The sequence below is a fragment of the Condylostylus longicornis genome, unplaced genomic scaffold (assembly GCF_029603195.1).
Source record: "Condylostylus longicornis isolate FDR11 unplaced genomic scaffold, ASM2960319v2 ptg000031l, whole genome shotgun sequence".
In the NCBI taxonomy this organism is placed as follows: domain Eukaryota; kingdom Metazoa; phylum Arthropoda; class Insecta; order Diptera; family Dolichopodidae; genus Condylostylus; species Condylostylus longicornis.
The window spans coordinates 9,492,809-9,519,306 of NW_026578000.1; the positions used below are offsets into that span (position 1 = coordinate 9,492,809).

The 26,498-nt window shown below is 30.7% G+C and overlaps 3 protein-coding genes across 4 annotated transcripts in view; all 3 read right to left on the bottom strand.

Moving 5' to 3' along the window:
• LOC129608362 (uncharacterized) overlaps positions 1-15,830 on the bottom strand; it is a 33,367-nt gene extending 17,537 nt beyond the window's left edge. The window contains exons 1-2 of one of the 2 annotated variants that reach the window (XM_055519846.1): positions 15,117-15,830; positions 5,867-5,937 (exon numbers count right to left, since the gene is read on the bottom strand). The gene's annotated coding sequence lies outside the window, so the exon portion shown is untranslated. The remainder of the gene's footprint in view (positions 1-5,866; positions 5,938-15,116) is intronic. The other variant, XM_055519845.1, reaches the window with a different exon arrangement.
• Positions 15,831-18,925: 3,095 nt separating this feature from the next.
• LOC129608453 (collagen alpha-1(XI) chain-like) lies at positions 18,926-19,743 on the bottom strand. The gene is made up of 3 exons (XM_055519947.1): positions 19,704-19,743; positions 19,276-19,458; positions 18,926-19,212 (listed from the first exon to the last, which is right to left on the bottom strand). The coding sequence occupies exons 1-3, from the start codon at positions 19,741-19,743 to the stop codon at positions 18,926-18,928; spliced, it is 510 nt and encodes a 169-aa protein (XP_055375922.1).
• Positions 19,744-20,050: 307 nt separating this feature from the next.
• LOC129608454 (collagen alpha-1(XXIII) chain-like) lies at positions 20,051-25,881 on the bottom strand. Its single transcript, XM_055519948.1, has 7 exons — positions 25,842-25,881; positions 25,318-25,758; positions 25,132-25,248; positions 24,979-25,065; positions 24,354-24,359; positions 20,456-20,611; positions 20,051-20,340 (listed from the first exon to the last, which is right to left on the bottom strand). The coding sequence occupies exons 1-7, from the start codon at positions 25,879-25,881 to the stop codon at positions 20,051-20,053; spliced, it is 1,137 nt and encodes a 378-aa protein (XP_055375923.1).
• Between the last annotated feature and the right edge of the window lie 617 nt (positions 25,882-26,498).

Genomic DNA, 26,498 nt, shown 5'->3' on the forward strand with positions numbered 1-26,498 from the left:
GGGGCTCAAAATCGCACTGTCACCTCCAAGTGGTGAGTCCTGGTAATGGCGGAGGATGGAAAGGTGATTGAAATGAGGCGCCCTCCAGTTTAAATTAGCCTTCTCGTGTTATGCCGAGATCTGCCATGGGTGACCGTATTTCCTGCGCTACTCATGGGACCACAATGAACAGAGAAACAAAAAACAACAACAACGATAACAGGAACAACAACGACAATAACTTCAGCAAGGACAAAACAGAGAACAAAAACATCAAGGACAACAACGAGGTGGCCGGTAATGCTATGATCGGTGCTCCAGGGTCTTCGGAACAAGAGCTCATTTCGACCGACGCATGAAATGGAGAGATTGCAGATCAGGAGAAAGAAACATACTTTCTCTGGTGCCTCTAAAAGACTTATGTCTCTAGAAGAGGCCCGCGAATACGAAAAGAAAAGGCTGGAAAAGCTGAGGGCCTGCAGAACGGTTGTTACAACCAACCATCCCCAGAAGAGGGAAGGTCCGAAAGTAACACTCCTGATGCAGGACCTTCAAAGAAGAGGTCGATGGAGATAATACTGAGAAAAAGGTCCTTGGGAACATTTCTCAACACAGCCCAAAAAAGACCTCTTACCGGGATGCAGTGCTGCAAATCAAAGTAGCTATTGCTCATGGTTTGCACCCTAATGAGAGGCTATCCGTCGTCCAGATGGGGAAAATAAAAGTAAATGGACGAAATACATGGCTCCCGAATCGCACCCTCAGTTTGCTGCGGTGTGGCAAAGGGACGGATTGATATCTGTCACATACAACAACAGGGACACCAGGGATTTGATTACCAGTGTCTGCAGCAGGATTAAACCTTGGAACGGCTGTAACATAGCTGTGCTAGATAACGACAACGTTCCCAAACAGCGCACCTATGTATGTTACCTATGTCCCAAAGGACGAAATAACCGTCGCCCTCTCCAGGGAAAAGGTCATCAATAGGATAGGGAAGCAAAATCCCAGCCAAAAGATGAGCTCATCTTCTGATGAGGATGCTCCGTATGGATAGAGAAAAGAACTACCTTCTACACCTTCTCAAAGACGATTCCGGTTTGGAGGATCTACGGAAAGTGGAGTTCCGTCTTTTTCTTAATTTCTCCCAAATAACCGTCAGGGTGAACAGTGAACCGAAAGGGCCTAAATCCATTGGGGAACCTGAAACGGCCCCAAAGGCTGCAGCTGGAGCGGGAAAGGGAAGTGGCGGGTCTGCGAAGGCAAAAAAGGAGGGCGGCCCGGAAAAGGAAAAACTCAACGACGCGCAAGTCAAGAAAAATAAGGAGAAAGGGGACCCATGTGGAGCCTTTTTCTAAAGGGCTAAAGCCCATAGACGTGAGCCGAAAAAAATGATGTGGCTGTGAGGTGCATCCAAATAAATCTACGACATGCTAGGGCATCTACGGATGTTCTGGGTCATAGGTTTGTGAAGGATCACCTCGACATCGCCCTTATCCAAGAGCCTTACATAGTGAAGGATCAGGTTAAGGACCTAACAATTGAGCTATTATATGATAATAAGATTAGGGGTAGGGCTAGAACCTGCATCTTGTTTAGTAAAAGACTAACATATCTAACATAAAGGCCTGCCAGAAGAAATCTATCAGGCGCTTCAGTCCACAGATTAGAGTCAATTCAAAATGCTCCTTAAGGAGGAGGTTGGCTCCATTCCTGCTTCCGTCAAAACAACGGTGGATATCGAAGTGGCCCTCGGGGCCCTGACGATGGCTATCACTGATGCCTATTCATGGCAGCTGCTCCGCCAAGCAAAGGCGGAGCAATAGGAGGTGCCCGTGGTAGAATAAGGAGCTTTTGGGACTTAGACAGAGGACCAAAAAGCTCTTCAATAGGGCCAAGGCGTCGGGTTCGTGAGGGGAGTATACAGACTCACTCATGACATACAATAAGGAAATAAGGAAAGCGAAAAGGAGCTCATGGAGGGCCTGATGGAACGGACTGATGGCTCCACGACCGAGAAGGGAAAGCAGACGTTGGAGCTGATGGCCTCAACGCACTTTCCTGACTCGGAAGTTCTTCGGAATCACTCGAATACGGTCATTGAACCAGGGGCATCTTGGCCCAGGAGAGATTACTGGCAACGGTCCCGCACGGTCTTCCAATATATCGCTGGGGCGTTGTTGGAAATTTTTCGGGCCAGCTATGCATGGGGTTATATGCCTACTGCTTGAAGGGTGGCAAAGGTGACGTATATTTCGAAGGCAGGTAAGCGACCAAGCAACCACCCAAAGCCTTTTCGTCTCATCAGCCTTACTTCTTTTTTATTGAAAGTAATGGAAAATGGTGGTTGATAGGTTTATAATGAACGACGCACTGGGAGCCAATCCCTTGCATGAGTCTCAGTATACCTATCAATCAGGAGGTCTACTACGCTCGTTCTACAGGGTCTATTGGTGGAACTCACTGGACGTTGGGTGCTTTCTTGATATTGAGGGTGCTTTTGATAACACCCCATATCGTGTCATCTGCGAGCTGTTGCACAAACGTTTGATTGATGCAACCACGGGCAGATGGGTTGGCCGGATGTTACGCGATAGTATCATTAGATCCATCATAGCTGACGACACACTCTCCATTTTTGCTGCGAAAGACGTGTCCACAGGGCGGGGTTTTTTTTGCCCCTCCAGTGGTCCATCGTGGTGGACGATCTACTTGCTGTGCTCAGGGGCTCTGGGGCGCATATCTGGGGCTACGCCGACGATGTGACTTTCGCCATACGCGGGAAATTTGAGGGCACTATTTCTGACCTTCTGCAGCAAAATTTACGTGTTGTGGAAGGGTCAGGCCCAGGTTACATCCAGACTTGTCTGGAGCTGCCATACTGGCATCGGTAAACAGTATGACACTTATTTGAGTGTCTGGCCACAGTGGACATGCGGGCAACGAGATTGCCAATGGAGTGGCGCGGAGGGGATCTGGGGCTGACTTTGTACAGCCGCTGCCTTTCTGTGGTCTGCCTTCCTCCGTCGTGCGGGCTAGGCTCGCCTGTCTGCTTGCGACAGAATGCGGTCTTTACTGGCGGGACACGAAAGAGTGCCGTCAGGCGAAGATGTTTCTTCCAACATTCTCGAGGAAATTCGTTGCGGAGCTGTTGGGGATGAGCAGAAGTCGGGTTCGCGCTATTGCGAATTTTTTCACGGGCCATTGCCTGGTTAGATATCGCCTGCATCGACTGGGAAAATCGGGCTCTGCCCAGTGTAGATTTTGCGGGAGCGATGATGGAACTGCCGTGCACGCACTTTGCGACTGCCCGGTACTGGCTGTACGGCAGTGCAATTGTTTTGGACAGGGTTTTAATAAGTATTCGGGAACGGGGATATTGTTGAAGGGGCGTGGGGAGGCTACAATAAGTCGCGAATGGCTGTGGTGGCCCGGGGGATACTCCTTCCCCACTCGGTTCCCTTGAAAAGAATCTACAATCTAACTCACATATATGAATATTTTAATAATCGAACTTCCAATAAAACTTAAAAATAACATTTTATTTGAAACCACTTTATTTTATTTAGGACATAAATGATCAGTTTAAAAGAAAAAAAATTTAGTTGACCATGTCAACACTGTGATAACAATACGAATCAATATTTTTAAAACCTTGCCACGGACTGAATTTCTTAGTAAAGTGACATGGAATTAAATGACTGAATTTCTAAATATTGAATATTAGAGTTCTGTTTGCTACTGAAAGTAACTGGCGAATTTTAAAGAAATTCGAATGACATAAGCGAATTTTTTTTTATTACCTAGAAATTTTCACTTTTCTAGATATATGTTTATTAAAAACTTATTATAAAGTACTGAATATTTGATAGAAATATTAAGACATTTTCAAAATACAAAAAATAAATGCACAACTTTTTGCCAAAGCTAGAAGCTCTTGTGCTACTTAGTGTATAAAACCTTTGCAACAATAATTGATTGCATTTAGTAAACAAAAATTTTTAACGCATGGCAAAAACTTGGTTTTTTTTGCGCTCTGCTAATTTTGGTTGAGTAAATCTTTGGTTGAGTATGGGAATTTTTTGTATATGTAATGGTTTTACGTATTTATAACCCTATGATTTTTTAAGGATATACCAAGTACTTTTTAAATTCTTTTTAAACTTTAAAACTATATGACATCAACTTGTAAACGACGTTTTTTACAAACTTGAATATTTTTAATAATGAAGTACGTTCGATTTTCCCAATCCTAATTTTCTCTCTTTTTTTATTTAAGCAACGACTTTAATTAAAAAAGGAACTGTATTTTTCGATATGTTAAAAAAAAATTTCAATAACGTTTGTAAACGAAATACAGATATCGGCATTTGTTTGTGTTTAAATGTATGTTATGTATGAACAACGAAATATGTTAAGTGTCACACATTTTTCAGAAGACAGAAGCACGACTGGCTGTACGTATGTGTTTTGTTAACCTACTCTAGATAGAACCGTTGCATAATACTCACATACTTCTTTTTACCTCTTTTCACCCCTCTCTTACTGCCTCTTTCTTCCTCTTTCTCATATGTTTTTTCACTCAATTTCAATACATTAAACACAATAAAGTATACATATTTTGAGATTATGTCGCTAACAATAAAACTAAACACAAAAATATAAAATCTACATTTTATAAAAACTACGATTTAAGTTACATGCATATATGCATATATGTATATCTATCTTGCTTAATCATTCATTACGCTAATGAAATTAAAAAAAAAAAAACATTTTCTTATTTTCACTTTTACCTTAGTAGTCACAATAAAAATAAAGTTTGGTCAAACCAATGGTTTGTAATTTAACACTTTTCCCTTCTAAAAGTGAAAATACTGCTTTTAAAAACAATATAGCTGTAAAATACTACATTATTAAAGTCACCTTTGTTCATATACGAAAATATTTCAAATATTGCATACATTTAAAATGAGCTATCTATGCAATCTTTGAAATAAAACAAAAAAATTGAAAGAGGCATTAGCCTCACGAATTATATTTTTTAATGGCATGGCATTTATCACTCGCGCTCTGTATTAATAGAAATTTGGAAAAGTTTGCAGTTTCGGTATTTTGATTCCTACTACCTGAAGTCTAGAAGAAAAACGATATCAAAAATTTGGGAAAAAACGGATTTTAGATAACGGTAAACTCTTACGATCATTTTGTTTTTTTTTAAATTTAAATATGGTGGGTTGCGGTAGAAGCCAGCCACTATTTCTTGTCGTTTGCAAAATTTAAAAAATTGTTATGGTTTCTGGAACAAATAGTTAAAAAGATCATTTTTGGACTTTGCGGGCTATAACTTTCAGAGGGCGGGGGGGGGGGGGGAGGGCTATAACTTTCAAAGTCGAAATTCAGCATAATCAAAGGCATATTTACATATATATGTATGTGACTTGTTCACAGTTTGTGCGATTGTGTATTGACTCATAAGAATGTGTAGTTTCTTTAAAAAAATCAAGACTTTGTTTTATTGTAAAATCAAATGTAAAATCAAAAATTTCACTTGTATTTTCCATATAAAAACACAAAATTACAGAAATGAAGTTTGCCATTCTTCTCCAACTGCTACTTTATGCCCTTCTTGAAAGAAATGCAGTTATGTTGGAAAAAAATAACTTAAAAAAAATTAGTTTCCGTAATTATATATGTGGGTATATACACACACTCATAGGTATTAATAATTTCTTTAATAGTGAAATTTCTATAAATATTTTACAATAAAATTTATAATTTTTTTTCAATATTACATTTTTTAACAAGAGTTTGAAAAATAAACAACTTTTGTTTATTATTATACATGGGGTTTATATGTTAACTTTTCTTGATAAAAAATACTTACAAAACCCATTCTGTTCACAAACTCTGCTTTTACTAACTCTGAATGTTTTTAAATGAGAATAATTTTATTACCTGAAATTAAAAACAAATATTTGTTAAGTAATAATTAATATAATTAAGATAAACATTTGTACATATACATATGTATACTTAACAAAAAAGGTTATTTTCGGTTTTCAGTATGTATAACCATATCAAAACGGCAAGTGCTTGAAAAGTTTTTGATCTTGAACGGTATCGAAATCGAAATAGCGTATAGTGAGTTTAGCAAGCTATTTAATACAAATTACAAGAAGAGATTAACAGCTGATGCGCCAGAAAAGAAATTCCGAAAATTAATAATTTAAATTGTAATACTAATTTGTAATTAGGTTTGTTTTATCATATTTTGTATTAGTTAAAGAAGTATGTATAAATTAAACGACAATAATAAGTTTTTAAAATTAAGTCGATCAGTGGTTAGTGAAAATTAAATTAACTCCACTTAAAATTAAAAAGTTTTGGGAGAACGGGAGAATTTCATTTATCAACCTTTTGAAAGATTCTCCTATATTTATTTATATATGCATAATAAATAACACATTTATATTCATATATTAATTTAAGTGCTTAAACTTTTATTTAAAGTTTTTCAAAATTGCAAATGTAGAATTTTATATATACTTATCGTACGTATAATAAATATAACGAAATCATCCACTTGTTCAAATAATACGACTTATGTTCTATAATCGCAATAGCTGGAAAAAAAAATTTTTGAGAACCGTCTACAAAATTTCCAAACATGATTTTTAAAATGATATTGTTTTAAAAAGCTTTCAATAATCTTAAAAGCTTTTCCCTTATTTTCTGTCTAATTTTGTAGTCTTATGTAAGTTTATATATGTACAAATAATTTTAACCTTGTGATCATAATAAAAAATCAATATAAACTTAAATGACATTGTAAAATTTAATTCTATTGACGATATTTGACTTTGAAATTTTGATAGTGTGCATAAATACAGGGTGTTTCGCATAAGGTGGCAAATAATTTCAGGAATGACTCTTTGATTAATTTTCAACAAAAATTGTATGGGAGGGGAGTGCAGATATAGTTTTTTTACAACTACAACCTGTTCAAAAAAAAGGTACCAGAATTTTCCCACATATAAATTAACTTATAACTTCAGAACCATACAACATAGAGTTATCATAGAGCTTGTTTTACAGGTTATTAATTGTTCTTTATTCTTGTTCTCACAATTAATTTGATTTGAGCCATAGTTTTCGAGATATAGTTTATCAAAGTCAGATTTTCTTTTTGTTTTTAATTTTTTTTTACAAACCTCGAAATTTCTTGAAAATTTCTGCGTTTTTTCGATGCCTTACGATCAAATCTAAAAGTTAACCTATATCACATTTTCCTCTATCTCTCAGAGTTTTGCCAATAAAACATGTGAAATGTGTTTAAAAAACATGTGGAAAATGCATATTTCATACATTTCGTACGAGTATACCTGCCCCTCCCCCCCACGCAAATGTTTGAGAACTTGACAGCAGTTAGTCAGAAAAACGGAGGTAGGAGGTCCTGGTGGACATCAGTATTCCTGTTCTACGACTCCCAGGAAGAATGTCCACATTCAAACTTGAGCAGCCTGGAGGAGCACGGTCAACTGCCTTACAATCACTTGTGCGCTACATAGTGATCCCTGGATTTAAGGGACTACACCATGTCTAACTTTTTAAATATTGAGCGGGCCTTGTCGAGAAAGCAGCTAAACGTCATAAATGGTTTGTTTTAAGGGAATCTTAATCTTGTCTTTGATCGGGCCGCTGGGTGCGGTTTGGAAATAAACCCTCGTAGGACGGGACTAGTTATCTTCAAAAAACGAATGAGACGAAACTCCCCTTCTCCTTTGAGAGTAGATTTTTGGGACTAATCTTAGAATCTAAACTAAACTGGAGGTCCGACATCAGGGAGTGAGCTACTACGCTTTACTCGTGCGACAGTCATGCGTGAGAAGTGGATCATCGAGCCACGCATGGTTCGCTGGTTCTACACCGCAGTGGTGAGACATGTGCTGATTTATGCTGTTCTAGTACGCTGGCCTAGGCCCATCTGCATGAAACTGACAAGCAAGGTCTAGGGGATGGCATAGATGTGCGTTAGGGGAACGTTGACAATCGGCTCTCTGCAGTAGCTGCAATGATGATGAGGAGGAGACTGTGATCCATTTTCTTGCTCATGCTCAGCTTTGGTACGGGGAAGGCGCAGATTTCTTGGGTCGCATTTCTTTTTTCTAGTTACGGACCTGGCGAATGTAAATGCCTAAACCGGTTTATAAAGGGGTCGGGCTAGTTCATGTGAGGGTGGGGATGCAGGGATCAAGCGGTGTCACAGCGGGTTTACGTGATCTAAGGAAATCCTCGGATAGCTGCGTCAACCTAAACCTAATGGTAAATCAAATTGAATTTTAATGATTTACATCATTTCCTTAATTTAAGCAGTTCTATTATTAACTCTTTGAATATGGTATAGTAATACATGCCTATTATATACACAAGAAAATACACAAGTATATTTGAATACTTAAGTAATTACCTCACAAATGCATGTGTATGCTAAAATAATGCAGTAAGTAACGTACGTATACGTAACGTAAACATAGTCAAATTAGTCACTTATTTGTATTTTTCTTTTTTACAGTTTTAAAGATAAATGACCCACAAAAGGTTAAAAGATCGGGACGTAAAAATATTTTCACTTAACTTGTTTATAACATTACGTATGCCTTTATATAGAAATTTCTTATTTTCTTTTCAAGTACATCACCTTTGAACGTTTCCAGTTCATTAAGTTTTTTATATGCATACGTACTTGTTGTACATATATGTATACTTCTTTTGTTTTATTTTTATTTTATTGCATCTATATTATTGGAACTACTTTCATTCTTTTATAATAAAACAAATTTTTTTAGGGCAAAATACTTTCAAATGTATGCATGCAAAAATTAAAACAAAATTATTTTGGAATAAAAAGTTTTTCTGATTTTTGAGTTTTAGCTGCTAAAAATCTTTAAAAAATATGCAATATCAAGGATACCTGTTAGATAAATGTGTGCGTATATAATCGGCTATTCAAATTTTGCAATTCGATTGTAAATTAAAGTAAAGTACACGCACAGTCTTGTTTACTGGAAGTAAGCAATTTTAATAAAATGCCTGCCAATTCTCATGAATTTGAAATTCACAATACAAAATCAACTTGATGCAATCAAAGCAATATTTTACAGCCAGTTGTTGGGTTTTTAATGAAATATACTATTTCAAGATAATGAAGGATAATTAAAAGATAGAACAGATCTATATATGCACATTTTTTCTTGCCACATATTTTGTGAACTAAATGGCATACTAACAAATTATTATGGACTGAAAGTACTAAAGTACATAAGGTAAGTGTAGCTAATACTGACAGTGGCGGTAATACTGACATATATGAGGTTTTTTATAATTATTAAGAGATTTTCTCTATACAGCATATATATATATTTTTATTTCTAGATTAATTCAAATTATCGCAATACTTCCTTTTATTTAGTTTTGAAATAACTCCAAAATATTGAGCATAAATCAGTTTTGTTTCCATAGACATAGCAATGGTGGGTTGAATTGGAGAATTTCTTATACTTTTTGCTTAATTTTTCCGATTTTGTTTTTATTGCTTTTTGACTTATTTGACTGTTAAAAATATATGTATTTATATTAAATTAAATATTTTGATTATTTTTTATCTTATTTTATAAGTAATTCGGAGTAAAAACATTAAATAAATAAGAATTTTAACAAATAATTTCTGTCAGTATTAGAAACATCTAAAATTCGACCATGCTTCTATTACTGACATATGTGTCAGTAATACGTCAAAAATCCGTATTTTTATAAATTACGTCATTTTTAAAATATTTAATTTTTTATTTTCGTATTTATTTAATTAAAATCGAATTTGAATTTTCTTTCTAATGTCCGAATTCTGACACTAAGAATTTACTACAGGTTCGGAGTATTTTACCTTTAAAAACTGGTGTCAGTAATACGATCTAAAGAGGGTCAATATTATGTACAAAATTATGTCAGTATAAAGTTTTAATTTTGATATTTATTTTAATTAATTAAAATAATTTTTTTATACTTTAAAATTAATTAAACTATTTCTGTCGAATAAAAATCGATTACATTTGTGAAAACCTATATCTGACTACGACCTTTTTACCTTTTTAATAGTGATATTCGTCTAACAAATTGTGTGTCAATATTGTATACAATACTGTCAATAAAACAGTGTCAGAAAAATTATGAATTAAAAAATATTTTGATTAAATAATTTTATAAAAAACATTATTCTCAATTATCCAAATTATTCAAAAAATCGGAAACACGATCATTTATTGTATCCCACATATAAAATATCTCACGCCAAAGTTGAATTTGTTGCGAAGTATGTCAGTAATAGGGACACTTACCTTATTACAAAAACATATTTTCAAGAACTAAAAAAATTGACATTAGACTTAGTTATTTATTTTGTTTTTTGGTAAGTAAGTATGTCATACCTAAAACTGGGAAATCAAAGAAAATATTAAAATTATGTATAAAAAGAACAAACATTTGTGAATATATATAAACCTAACTACACTATCAGTAAGTGTAATAAAAGTACTTAGTGCGAAAAATTAATTAAATGTATAAGTATACATAAGCATAAGGTTATCATAATATATGTTTTATATGAGAAAATTTTAGACGTATTGCAACACATCTATTGAATTGTAGCGAGTACATACATATATTATATAATAGAAGAAGTTATCACGCTATATTTTTTTTCATCATATTTGTTCATGGAATTACAATTTTACTATACTCGTATCAACTACTTATACTAACTCGATTTTCTTCAAAATACACAGCTCATAATTAATTTTCATGTTCAATATAATAACCACCTGATTTGCTTTATATACTTATTGTTTTAAATCTACATTTTTTTTAATGTGTAATATGTATACATACATAAGTATGTAAATATATATAATTTCGAATTCTAAAAAAAATCAGCTTACTTATAGCTTGAAAAATCAGATTACGAAAAATTTTTGCTCTAAGTTTTTTCTACTAAAAAATGACCTCTCGGAATGGAGTTGAATAAGTAATTCAAAAACATATAAAACCAAAAACTTTTAATTTGTTAACCAAAAACTTTTAATTTTAAATGTACATAAAGTATGTATATATGTATATTACTTTTGATTCGTTTTATTTCTAGAAGATGGGCAAATCGATCAAAAAAATTTTCAAATATATGTAAATGAAATAAAAAAGTATAGGTAAACTGCTTGTCACAATTTTTTTTGCTGTTTTCAATAACTCTTTTGAAATACTCACCACGAAAAAAAAATTGTTAAAATATGCGCCAGTTTATTGGTTAGTAAGATTATGTAAATTTTGAATTTAATTTTTTTTGAAAAATTATTTAAATTTTAAAATATGTTTTTCGAATTTCTGGAGGTAAAAATGTTATAAGTTGCATAATAACGAAAGAAAAATTTTGTGAGATAAAGGAAAATAAGTTATAAAAAGAATATTAAGTTTTTGTAAACGGGCGATTAATAAATGCTTCTAATCTAGAGTATAAAATTGGACTATAAATTTTTATAAATCAGGAGACCAAACTGAAGTTGTACAGTTATTCAATATGTTTCTCAACAAAGCATTCGGTTACATGCCTTAATATTTAAGCCTGAATAAAAAAATTTGAAAATTGTAACCGAAGTACTATGCAATCATTCCAAATATTTTAGCCATTAAACTGCAAAGCATTGTTCAAGCTTATAAAAAATATAAAACAAATTTATCTTTTTTTCATATTGAAGTTTAAGTTCGTGAAAATATTAATTAATATTTTTTTTCACGATCATCGCTTTGTATATTATTATATCGAGTACGTCACATTACTTACATTTTATATGCTATTTTTTTCTAAATTGTAGTTGTATATCATTCACAAATTGTTTGAAAATAAGGTATTCTCGTCTTCTATTTCATTTTAAATTAAGCAAAAATTTAAACATAAAATTTTTTATGTATGAAATTTAAAATTCAAGAGAAAAAAAAATCTTGCAAACACTTTCAAACTTGTCTTTTAAATATATAACCAAAGCGTTTCAGCATCGGCATACCTAAATATGTAAATATTTTTTTGTGTTTTAATCCAAAAAAGACAAGTGATTCGTTTTTAAATATTATTTTGAAAATGTTTTCTTTGAACAGGTTGCATTGAAACACGCAGCTTTTTTATAAGTTATTTCATTGAACATGGAAAAAAGGAACAAAATAAAAAATACCTGTATACCAATCGAAATGCTTCAAAAACCTGTTTACCGATTTTATTAGATGTATGAGTGAGCATATTGTATGCGCAGTAAGATATGAACTCATAATATTAGTTTTTCAAGTAACAACAAAATACCGAAGTATTTTCAACGTTACTTAAAAAACTGAAGTACGTTACTTAAAAAACTGAAGTTACTTAAAAAACTGAATTATAAAATTTATCCACAAAAATCAAATAAAATTTTTGAAATAAAAAGCAAAATCACATAATATGTAACTATTAATAAAAGAAAAAAACACTTTTAATTATCTTATTTGAGCTTGTGTAAAAGATACAAGCAATAAAATATGTACTTTATTAGCAATATGGTACTGATATTACGTGGGAGAAATTTTCAACATAATCTTGGGAATTGCAGTGGTTGCGTTCTTTAAAGAGCAGAAACACTTTTGAGCAGACATACTGGAGGTAATTCCCAATTTGAAAAGGCAAGAAAATAATGGTTTGATTTTAAACGGCAAGAATATTTTGCGGCGGTTTCTAAAAGGAAATGACGTAAAAATTTATGAAAAAATTGGAACTACTTGAAGTTACTAAGTTAATGAATATTTTTTAACTTTAAAAAGTCAAGCTTATTTTTGGTACAAAAAAATCTTAAGTTAAAAGCTCATTTGACAAAAAAAATATTCCTACTTAATTCTGGTTTTATAAGAAGGAAAATGTACGTGTATTCACATACTTGAGTACTTATGTATTTATTTGTTTTTTAAAATTTAGGAGATAAGTAAGTGCTTATCACAATTCAACATTAAAATGGAGTTTATTTGTACAAATTTTAATCAAAAAATTTGTATTAGCTAAATAAGCACACATGAATGTAGATAATGTAAATATACTTTAACACATACGTTAACTAAGTGTGATCATATGTAAGTATAATCTTATTTTACAAATTTATTATTATTGTTTTTTTACTTTGACTGTTATTGTTAGACTTTAAAAATATAAATGCCACTACTGATGTACTTTAGCTACGACCATTTATTTATATCATTATCATAATTCAAATTCTTATTAAATACTTAAATTATATATAAACATAATAATATGTATGAATAAAATGCGTTCTACTTATAAAACATACCCATGTGCATTATATAAAATATGGGAACTTTAACTACATACTTATAACTTATTTGTTTAATCTTTTCAGTTTATGAAAATTGTTAATTGAACATGAGTATGCCTAAAAGAGATCTATGAAAAAAATATTGTTTTTCCGAATAAATATTTAATAAAACACATGTATGTAATTATGTATGTACTTTTTGTACATGTATATGTATGTACTTGTTGAAAAATGAGATATATATTGGACTCATATTGGAAACTAGAAATCTTTTGGGTCTTACATACGCATTTATATATAGACGTACTCATGGATACACAAACATACTTGAATACAGTGTAATTTCGCGTTGTTTCTGAAAGTTTTATAACAAATACAGTTTTTATCAACTGCAAAACAAAATGGATGTGAACTTATGTATTTATTTATAAAAACAAGTCTGAATAAGCAAATAAGCGCATTTTCTTGGTTTTTAAAGATGTAAAGAAATCTGCCTTAATATACATTACATACACCCATAATGCCAAAGTTTCCTTAGTAAACACGATAGTTAAGAAAAAAAAAATTATTCGAATTTCGAAAATTTAATTTTTTTTTTGGTGATTCACTTTTTCTGAAAACGAGTAAGAATACTCCACTGAACGAAAAATTACTTCGGGAAGAACTTCAACTTTCCGTTAAATTGGAAAATTTTTTTTATTTAAAATGATAATGTTGTAGAACGCGTCTTAAAATTCCAACGTAATCTGAAATTTTCTATGTCTGACTACAGAGAACTCTACAAAGAACTAGTTAAACCACCACAGCTTGATTACTGACTACCTCGTCAAAGAAAAAAAAATTGTTATTAACATACATACATACCTACCTACATTTGTGAAATTTATTAAAATATGACGAAAAAAAATTTAAATCTTATTATTTATAAATTCTTTTTATGCGATTTCTAGTACATTTTAAAACATTATTTGGTTTCATGCGATTTTTTTAATAAATGGAACGTATCCATCATTTTGCATATAAATGTACGTCTTTTTTTGAGCGATTTCTTTATATGCGGATTTCCCTAGAACACATCTACCGCATAAAAAAAGATCGAAGTGTATATAATATATATGCATACATATGTCAGTTATGTAGAACTAGTCTACAAGTATGCCTATTATTACAACCGCAATAACTGTTAAACCCTAGGGATCATATTATTATTTTGTTTTATAAATTTTTATATTTTTTTAAATTTATCAAATAAGGTCCTAATTAAGAAGTGAATGAATAGTCTGAAGGAATAATAAACATTAGTACACACTCCTATATTCCTCTCGCTCTATCCAAAATAATATGAATCTTATTTTCATTTTTTTTCTTTTTTTAATGGGTTTTTCGCTATATTTTATATGCGTTAGTATGTTTTTAGTATGTGCATTTTATTGTAAAGTAACTATTTTTTGTTACACTTCTGAAGAATCTGCTTATCTCGAAATGTGGATATGTACATATATAAATATGTACATATTATAAGGCACTTTAAATGAAATTTAAATGAAATACTCATGTACGTACATACATACATATACAATTTGTTCGCTTGTACTGACTTTTTTCTAATTTGTGTAAAAAATTTTTTACACCTGAAAATAAAAGATTTAAGCTGATATAGTTAATCCTCTGATGACTTTTTCGCAATGGTTATGTATGAGAAAATAATTTAATTTTTGATTCTTGCACACTTAAAGAACTCACCGTTTTTGGCTTCATGTAATCCTTTTCTTGTCTTTCAAATTTAATCAATACCAAAATCTGGCGAAGCACATATAGGTATAATATGTATTACGTGTTACGAATATCCTTATGCGATAAATAATATCGAACGTCTACAAGTTTGTGTATATCCTTTAAATATTGAAGTGTGCAATTACTGGCTTTAGTTTCTCTAGAATATAAAATTTGCTTAGATACTTAATTTTTTACCGAATCATTTAAGAAATTATGTACATATGCATGTATCTTTTTTTGTTATATTTTAAGTATTAACACTAAAACTTTTATATGCACCCAGAGAAATAATTTACAATTTTTATTTATAAGGAATAAAACTGGCACTTTGTATTATGGTCATTTCTACTGTGTATTATCTTTTAAAGCTTTTACTATACATGCAAACATATTATATTTTTTAAACTATTGCATACAAATATATTTTTATATTTACGAAGTAAAATTATATTCTGTTTATTTACTTTTTTTTAATGTGGGTTATAAAAATTTATTTTCACTTGCATTCTTATAATTTAAATATGAGTAACAGATTATAAATCGTCAGCATGTTGTCATACAACATAGTTATATAAAATATGTTAATGATTTACTATAAAAAATTATTTATGTGTGTACGTTCTTTGTGTATGAAAAAAATAAATAAGCAATCCGATAATAAAATATTAACTCACTAACTTAAGCGACGATTCAAACGGGAATGATGTGAAAATGAAATGTTTTGGGAAAGAAAAATGAAAATTTGTTTTAGATTACCAAGTGTTTCGCAATAAGAACTGGCAGCACATATATAAATATGATATGATTAGAATAATGGAATATGGACTATGGTGTATCAATTCCATGTATATACAATTACTCAATACTCGATTTCATTTTCAAACGATTTTTTAACATTGTTGCTGAAATAGTTAAAAGTGAACAAAAAGGTTAACAATCAGGGCTGTCGTTTTACAATTTCACAGAGCAGCCAATATTATAAAAAAGGGGACCTTTTAAGTTTGAATTAACCCGTTTACCTAATGTTGTAGTACAAAAAATACTCCTACGCTCTATCTTGTAAATCTCTTCCATTCCATCTCTATACTAGGTAAGTTAAACTCATTTATCATCACGGGTTTCAGCACAATAAAAAAACTTGAACTTCTAAATTATACTCATATTTTGATTTTTATTATTAATTTTAAAAAATATAAAACATAAATTTAATACAGTCATACAAAAAAATATAAAATCAATTTTTTAAAGAAATTTAGCAGCGTTTTTCTGTTACTAAATATTCAAAATTTGCTTGAATTTAATTCGCTGTTGTAATTTTTAATATTTTTAATTTTGGTTGAACATGTTGATATGTTAATCGTTATTTTTTAATATCGAAAACTATTCTCCACACAATTATGTGCTTTCGAACATGGTTAAAACACGCTTAATTGATTTATAGGTAAATAATTATAAAATTTAGTAATTTCCACTTCTCTAAATTTTATAATTATTTATGATTAAATTGAAACAGAATCGAGAAATGAAAAAGTATACACATAGGTTAAATTCATTTTGACATCTATTAAAATCCAAAAATCTTCTTTCAAATTTGGTTTTTAATAATTTATTTTAATTAGAGTATTCGGAAAATTTCAAATTAACTTCACTGCTGTTTACAAATATAAGAAAATTAAACTATTTCAAATACATATATAAGTACTAGATTTATAGAACTCGCTTTCCACTTTCCGAAATAAACTTTTTTTTTTATTAATTAATTATGTTATATTACAACTCAGTCAATAGACCTACGAGTATCTAGTAATTTTGTTTCCAATTCTACGTTTTTTGTTTACAGGTCGTCTAGTGACAGCAGTCTTCTCCTTGGTTTCCGAGTCTGTTTTAAAACCCGTTAGTTCGTGGAGTAAGTAGTTCATTTCGATTGTTGAAAAGACGAAATGGCAGTTCTTAGACAGTTGTTTTCTATCTTAAGCTCCATGATTTCTTTATTTAGTCTATTGCAAAGATTTTCTATTTCAGCTAATTTTTTGCGCGGAATTGCATTTTCATTTGGTACATTACTGTTAGGAATATTTTTAGTACCCTTGGTGGTACCAATTTGATCCGGAATCACTGTTAGGAATATTTTTAGTACCCTTGGTGGTACCAATTTGATCCGGAGGAGTGCGTTTAGTTAATGTTCTCCTACCAGTGACGCAAGTTGTTGGATTGGACGTCGATGTTAATGCATAGTGCAATAGTTAGCTTTGCCGAGAATCCGTAAGGCTCCATGAAGGGTGATTCCTTTCGTACCACCTCGGGTAATCAGTCCTGCAATTTTTCCCATTGCATAATACGATTCGTGTAATCTTCGACAGGAGCCCTTATATGGTACTATCAGCCGCGCCAGTTGAACCATGGTTTTTGCAGATGTTGATACTCCTCTTGGATTCTAATGGACCCGTACGACAAGCATGCCTTACTGCAGATTTTTCTTTGCTCCACCTGCCGGGCCCCACCTCTTGAAACAAAATAGCGTGAAAATTCGATTCCGGCTAAATTTTACATATAGTTGTGTATTTTTCACCTATGCATAAGTTTGGATTTTGGATGTGAACCTTCAATCTGGTTATAATATAAACCTTCAATATAAGAAATCAATATCAATTTTCAAAAATCGTAACGGGTCGCAGGATAAAGAGCTGTGTGACGCACACGTGCGTATTTGACATACTTGATCTATGAAATCAATCGATTGACGGGAAAAAAATCGATTGACAGAGACAAAATTTCACATTTACATAAAAATTCAAACATTTTAGTGATTGAGCTCAAATATATTACAATATAATACATATCAATTGACATATTTACATATTTTGACTTAATTTTGAATCTATATTAAATCCAAAATAGAAAATAAAAACAATACAAAAGCTTACAGATATTCTAAAATTACAATACATGTGTTATTATTATATAAGTTAGAATCTTCTAGAAAAAGGATGAATTATCTATAAGAAAATAAGTGTTTTTTTATAGTGTCCTTTGTTAAAGTGAAATCAAGTATGTCTTTGAATTTGCTACACAGGTTCAACATTGTACTAACAAGTTTGTGTTTCCCATAATTAGTTCTATGAAACGGAACTATAAAAATATCAGGAGAACGAGACCTAACATTAGAATTGATGACGATCTTATTAAAAATATCAGGAGAGATCAAATCAGATTTCATAAGTAGAAAAATGAATATCACTACCGCGCCAAGGAGGAAAAAAAATAGGATCCTCCCAAGGCAGGTGGCGAAACGCAAATCGCAAAAGATTCTTCTGAACCGATTCAATCCTATTAATATGAATATTGTAAAAAGGCACCCAAACTTGTGAGGCGTCTTCAAGATGGGGACGAACCAGAGACAAATATAGGGACTTCAAAATATAGGGGTCATTAAACTCTCTTGATCAGCGTTTAATAAATCCCAACATACAGCTTGCCTTGCCAACCACATAGTTGTAGTGATTGGCGAATGGTAGATTATTATCAAAGCAAACCCCTAGGTCCATAATTGAATTAACCCTATTAAGAACTTCACCATTTAAAGTATAATCTGATATCCTTCAATGGATTAAAAATGGAATGGAAGTAACTGTCAATCGTTTAATTATTATCAGGAAATTAGAGTTTGTTAATTGTGTAAAAAAATATTTTTTAATCTCAAGCCATGCTATATTTGGATAATTGAAACTATTACTTTTTCTAAAATGTGCTTTATTTTAATTTGTTTTCTTCAGGTTTTAACCTGAATCTTGTTGATTAGTACCATGTTGACCTTGCAAACCTGGTATACCTGGTGGACCTGGGGATCCAACTTCACCCATTGCACCAGGATCCCCTGTAGCACCCACATCACCAAAGTCTCCTATTGGGCCACTCACTCCCACCGCGCCAGCAGGACCAAGTAAACCTTTCGGCCCTTGCTCTCCAATTGGTCCCAAAATCCCATGATCTCCCGAGTCACCTTTTATTCCGCTTGAGCCTTGAGTACCTGGTGCACCTTGTTGACCTTTAATGCCTTTTTGGCCTATACCAAATAATTTTTACATATTTAAATTTGGTTTTAAATTAATTTCATTACAATATTTACCTTTTTGACCTGATATTCCTGGTAAGCCAGGAACTCCATCAGTACCTGGTCTACCAGATGGTGCTGGAGGACAATTGCAAATAGTTACTAAATTATTACGAGTGAGAGTAGCTCCTGTTGAAACTTGCTTTGCTTCGCCATCATCGGCTAAAACGTTAAGGCCAGTATAAAAGAAGATTTGGGCTGTGAAGATAAATTAAAAAATATATATGATAAGAAGTTAATATAATTTTTCACTCAAAATGCTTGCCAATTATAAAAGCAAATGTAATCGTCTTCATTTTAAATGACTAGTGATAATACTTATTCGCAAGCAGCTTTTATACGAAATTTCCGAGAAAAACTAAAACAAAAATGTTGATGTGTGAAAATTGGTTTGCAATGCTGAATAAAAATTGTAAGTTAACAGTTTAGTAATCGACCATTACCTGTCATAAATAATTTGGTATCTACTACGGAAACAAACATCTAAGTATATCTTGAAAAATTTTATGTGACGTTTGAATTCGTTAGTGATTTTAAAGAATTTGTATCAAAATTTTTTGCCATAACTTCATCTGCAGTTAAACAACTCATTTTGTTAATATAAATAACTTATATGAAAGAAGAAAGCTTAATTTATTATATGAATAACTATACCAAATTTAAATAAATAAAACGCTTATTTTTTAAATAATATTTATTCGCAATGTCCTATAAAACGTTAAATGATTTAAGTGGGTTAAGCCCTTTCTCATTTTTTTTATCTTTTTAATCCAGAAGTTTGACTTTATTTTTATTTTCCATTATCTTGTAAATTAGCACCTGGCGAACCTGGAACACCAGGTACACCAGTGGGGCCCTGAAAACCTTGAAGCCCATTTGGACCGGGTGCTCCTTGTTCACCTTTTGCTCCGAAATCACCAAAAGGACCTACTGCACCAGTGACACCAGTTGGCCCAATTGCGCCTTTTTGACCTTGAGGGCCTGGTGCACCTTGTCGTCCCATATTACCTAATTCTCCTTTAGTTCCTGGTGCACCTTGGACACCTGGTGTTCCCCTTGGGCCATCTACACCTGGTTCACCTATATACGGATGCATAATAAATATTTTGACACATTAAGTTGACGTATAAAATTAAAATTTTTATTAAGAACAAAATATGGGTTACAATATTTGTAGATTAAAATTAATACGAACCTTTCAAACCTGGTATTCCGGGTAAGCCGGGATTTCCATTTGGACCAGGTCTTCCAGGTGGTGCCGGCGGACAATTACAAACTCCCACTACGTTGTGACCTATTTGTCTAGCCTTTATTGCTGACGTCAATTGTACGTTAAAGTATAACATTTCTGCTTAGAATTAACGATATTTTTATTAATAAAAGTGAACTTGCAATTACTAGGTAGTTTTAACCATTTACCTGCCAATAGAAAGAAGATTATTGTCTTCATTTTGAGTTATTATAGAAGACATCGAGAAAAAATCAATTCTTTTATACAAAATTTTTTGGAAAAAAAAAGAATTGATTAAAAAATTAATAAGCAAAATTTTCAGTTATCGGCCTACAATAAAAAATCAGTTAAAAAAATTCTTAAGAAATATTATGTTATTCCTATAAATTAATACAATTATCCTATATTGCATTCTAAACGGAAATATGCTATGAATACGATATTAAATAAATAAAGCCTTTCACAATAAATTATAATTAATATAATAAAATATGTAAAGTTAGAAATTTTGTGTAACACATCAACTTCGTATTTTTCAACAACTTCAATACGAAGTTGTTTGAAAATATATTTAATTGTTTCAAAATATTGATTTAAACTCTATATGTAGCAATTTTAACCTTTCAAGTTTATTTAATATTTCTTAAATAAGTAAACCTTTCAAGTTTATTTAATATTTCTATATAATTAATTTTGTATTATAATAATATAATACTTAAAAACTTTTTAAATAATTCAAATATTTTTGTTACGTAAAAAGAGGAAGTTTTTATTTCTTAAGACGACTTCCTTAAATTTTTTATTACTTGATAAATTTTCAAGTACAAAGTTTATAAAATAGAAAAGTTTTTGAATATTTTGTTAAAAAGTTACAGAATTGTTATGGATGGTTTGTTTTTCATTTTTGTAATATGAATCTGTAATCAATCTTGTAAGTTAGACATTTGGATGTAAGGAAATAGAACAATGAAAAAAACTATTGAAACTATCCGAGTCATAACACAATTTATTACCCTAATACAAATTTTAAAATCACATATTTAGTATAGAATTTAAAGCTTTTGTGTTCTTAAGAACCAATTTAAATAGAACAAATTGTGGAATATTGTTTTTATTTTACGCATGTATATGTGTGTATGTATACACAGCCATGTGAACAAAACTATAAAAATATTGTAACATTCCTGAAAAATTTGAAAGAAAAACTATAAAACATGTTTTAAATATAGAATAATAGAAAATTTTAACGATATCAATAATTTTTTGACAAAAGTACTTTGAACTTTTAAGAGTCACACCTTTAAGGTTTTATTTTAAACGGTATATTTTCGCAATTTTATTATCCTCATTATACATACATATTTATTGATTTTTAGAGGTTGTTTCCCTAGCAAAATTTATTCAGTTTTATTAAGCACTTCCATAGTTTTGATTTTTATCAATAATTTTATTTTTCTTCATTAAAAGCCTGTAACTACTTTAAATTCTGTTATAATTCATCATAATAGAATATGTGCGTATAAGCGGTTTACGTTTATTTTAAGAAATGTTCTAATACTATTTTTATATTAATACTTTTAAGTAAAGAATCCACACGAAAGGATTCTTTAAGTAAAGAATCTTCATGAACGGATTAAGTTGTGCTCTTTTTATTATTAGACGGATATTAATTTAACCTGGAAATATAGAGTGGTGAAATTTGCTTTTATTTTGTATTGATAAGAATAGTCATTATTGCCATAGTGCTGTTTTAAGTTATATATAGTTAACCGAATGATCGACTCACTAAATCGAAAGAGCCAAAAGTTAAATTCAACGCGTTTTCAAATAAACTCGTAATAAACTAATGTATTTTAAATCACAATATTTCTAAGTCAAATCACTTTTTAGCATTTAAAAGGTTGTTTGACACTCCGAAAAATTTATGAAAAAAGTGCTTATCAGTTTCATTCTGACCGTCCGTCCGTTCGTGGACATTTTTAAAACTTTCTAAGAGTGACATTTTTTAAATATTTATTGCAGTGAAACCAAAAGCATTTTTGAAAATTTGCAAATGCAAAAAAGAAGTGGCTGGCTTCTTCTACTGCGGCATACCATCTTTGAACTTTAAAAAAAAATGGTCAATAATATTTACCCATATCTAAAATCCGTTATCTCTATTTTTGTTAATTTTTGACATTGTTTTTGATATCTAAACCGTTGGTTGTACGACTCTGAAATTTTAGCAGCTTTAGAAAATTTTTTTCTACCTCCACCCCTCTTAAGTTATCGCTTCTCGAAATTTGTAATATTTGAATTTTTGAAATCAAGAATTATGTTAACGCGTCTTTAAATAGTTTTTTTGTTTTATTTCAGAGACTGCTCGTTCCAAATGTATGCGATCATTGAAATACATTTGTATATGAATAAAAGTAATTTTAATAATGTAGTACGTTCATAGCTATGTAGTTAGATTGTTTTTAAAAACATTTTCACTTGAAGGGAACAGTGCTACATTACAAATTATTGGTTTAGAGAAAATTGATAAAAGGAAATTTGTAATTGCTTATTTGCTTATAGAAATTTTATAAAGTTTTTATTTTCGAAGAATTGAGCTTAGGCTCAATTGAGTTTAAACTGAGGTGTAGGTAAGTGAATAAAAAATTTCTTTTAACAAAAAGAAATTTGTATTTATTGTAATGTTTAGGAAAGAAACAAAAATTACTAACTTCCAAAGTTCGCTGTCTTATACGTAAGCAATCCTTAATGTTAAAAAAAAAATATTTCAAAGTTACGCTATTTTTATATACGGGAAATGAAAGACCGAAACATTTTGTTTTATACGAGTACTAGTATTGTTTTTACAGTTGTGTAAAGTAAAAAAAATAAAACAAGAAAAGAATATATATTTTATTTTAATTGTAAATGTACAAATGCAATATTTTTAATTATTGTAATCTCAATTTAGTTCCATAACATTGAAATCGAAATGTTGCTGCAACTTGAGAAAAACACGTACTATTTCAATATTTCATGCTATTAAATTAAAATATTTTTCGAGTTTAAATGATATCGCAAATTTAAAAAGAAACACACTCTGAAAAAGTCCGAAAATTGAACTCAGAAAATTTCGAATAGAAGCGGTAATTTTTGATGTATCGTTACATGATTTTTGGTAAAAATATAGAAAAATATGTTGCACTTTAGATATTGCGGTATTTTTTCCACAGTGCGAAATGTTAGACAGCTTTATAGAATGATAATTGTGAAGTTAGAAATTGTGCTATTTTGCTACAAATCATAATCAAAAAACTGTTATTTCACAAATTAATTGTTATTATTCAAAAAAAAAACATTTACATCATATACCATATACAGAGTTAAATAAATACAGATAATCAAAGACACAATAATATCTGGTAAACTCCAATGATTAAGAGAACTATTTGAAATGCGTGGAAATTTGTTACTCAAAGTCCTTTTGGAAGAATCTTTAGAATATTTCATATAAATAATACTTATACATATAAATATATACACATAATAAATTATTTATATATTATAGTATATCTAACTACTTATTATATTGATATAAATCATCAGTATGCTATAGAAAATAACTAAATTCAGTTTTGTCAGATTCGAATTAAAATGCTATACTATAGAAATTAAGTTTTATACACAAAATTTACTAAAATACTTATAATTTTTTTTAAATTTTACTAAATTTACTGAAATACTATAATTACTTTTCCCTTGTTTCCAAAATGTTGCCTAAAATGGTAAAATTTGCAACGATTAGAAACTTGTAGATACTTATGGAAAGTTTCCTTTTAGCCTTGTATTAGAGAATAAAATTTTGGCATTAGTGTATTTCACTTACCTGTGTCTGTAACATTGCATAATAGTAGTTATTAAAAACTTTTAACATCTCCTATAAAAATCTCCAATTTATATCTCTAATTACTTCGGAATGTAGTCAAATTTTCATTTACTTTATTCTTATTTGAGGCATATAGTACTCGTATACCATTAAATTTTTTAATTTTTTTACTATAAATTTATGTCACTAAATTTGTTATCCACATTATTTACACAAGCTAAATAAAATATATGTTCATATGTATGTAAGTAAAATATTTAAACTAAATATGAGTAAAATAATGTATGAAATGGAATGGACTATATATTCCTTTCAAGTGTATGAGGACATCACTTCTGCGCTAATCTACAATGTATTAAATTTAATCATGTACATATGTACTCGTACATATGTATGCATGTATCTTACTATTTATTCTAGGTTAGATTTCTAATTATATTATGATTTTTAATTGTTGTTATAAAAGAATTAAGTTAACACAAGTTTAATCATAAGTTAAATAAAAATAAATAAATTATAAATTTTTATTTTATTACGTATAAATTTTTATTTTATTTTTAGATACAACATAAATTTAAGCCAAGAAAACTAGAACACTGTATGCTGAGTTGATTTTTGGTTCAACCTGGGAACGGGATTCCAGGAAGACCAGGTGAGCCAGGTGGACCCTGCACTCCAGGTTCCCCAGGGACACCAGGAGCCCCAGTAGGTCCTAAAAGTAGAAAAAGGAATGTTTTTATTTATTTTTATTTTCAATAAAACAATTAATATTATTTACCTGTAACTCCCGGTGCCCCTTTTTCGCCTTTTGGACCTGGGTCACCCACTGGGCCTACTACGCCAGCAGACCCAAAATTACCTGTTGGACCAACATCTCCTCGTTGTCCCCGGACTCCTGATGTTGAAATAAAATAAAAAAAATCCATTCAAATAAATTTATGGTTGAATTTGTATATTGCTTTACCTTTAGGTCCTTGTGGCCCAACATCACCTGGTGCACCTGGTGATCCAATCGATCCTGGTATACCTTGAGAGCCTTTGTCCCCTGAATCACCGGGAGTACCCGGAGTACCGGGATCGCCATCCGGTCCGGGTATTCCTGGGGCACATCTACAATTAATGTAGTTTGAGCCACTTAAAACGACAGGATTTGTACTTTGTCTTAATTGACTTTGCACTTGCTTTTGTTGTGATGGTGGTCTTATTTGAGAATTGGGTTTTAATATTTCAGCTAATTCATCATTTGCATCATTTAAAATTACAGAACTTGCATCAACTCCAGGAACTGCAATAGCTTCAGTTAAAATATTCTCGTTGTTCCCGCCTTGGTTATTAAGAAAACTAAATGTTTTAGAACTTTCTCCATCTTGTTTTGTCTCTTCTGTATGTGTCAGGCAGAAGCAATCTATAACCAAAATAAACCAATTAAAATTTTTTTTAAAATTTTTTAAAACTTATTTACATAACGAAAATGTTAGTATAACTTACGGTAACATAAAAGCAAGAATAGAATGATACTGCGCGGCATTTTTAATATAAATGTAAAAAATTTCTATTCGCGTTTTTCTTTTATAGGCCGCGTACCTTATTTAAATAAATTTATATATGTATAGGAATTGTGATTATTTTTTACTATTTATTTTCATTTATTTCAATCAAATCTGCTTATGCTTTAGTTTTTGTGATGATAATATAATGGTTCGATAATATTTAATAATCTAAACAATTTTAATTAATCTTTGAAATCAATGTTTGAATTTGATCAAATCTTGTATTATTTATATAACTATAACATTACTATTATTTATGTAACTATTTTGAATACCAAACTAAATGTCATCTTGTATACATTTATATGTAAGTCGAATATTTGTTCAATTAATTAATTTTTTGCTGTCTTTTTTAAATCAATACATTAAACAAACATAATATTAGTAATCTCATTTAATGAATTTTATATATACAGACTACCAAGTTGATACCGTAACTTTTCATTACAAGCCTTGTATCAAGTACTTGCGTTCTATGAAATTGTGAATTAAAGACTAAAGGTATTAAATGAATGTGTTTAAGTTATAATTCCAATACAGGCCGTTGATATGATTTCAACGAATTGTTATATTTTCATATAACAATTTCATAAGA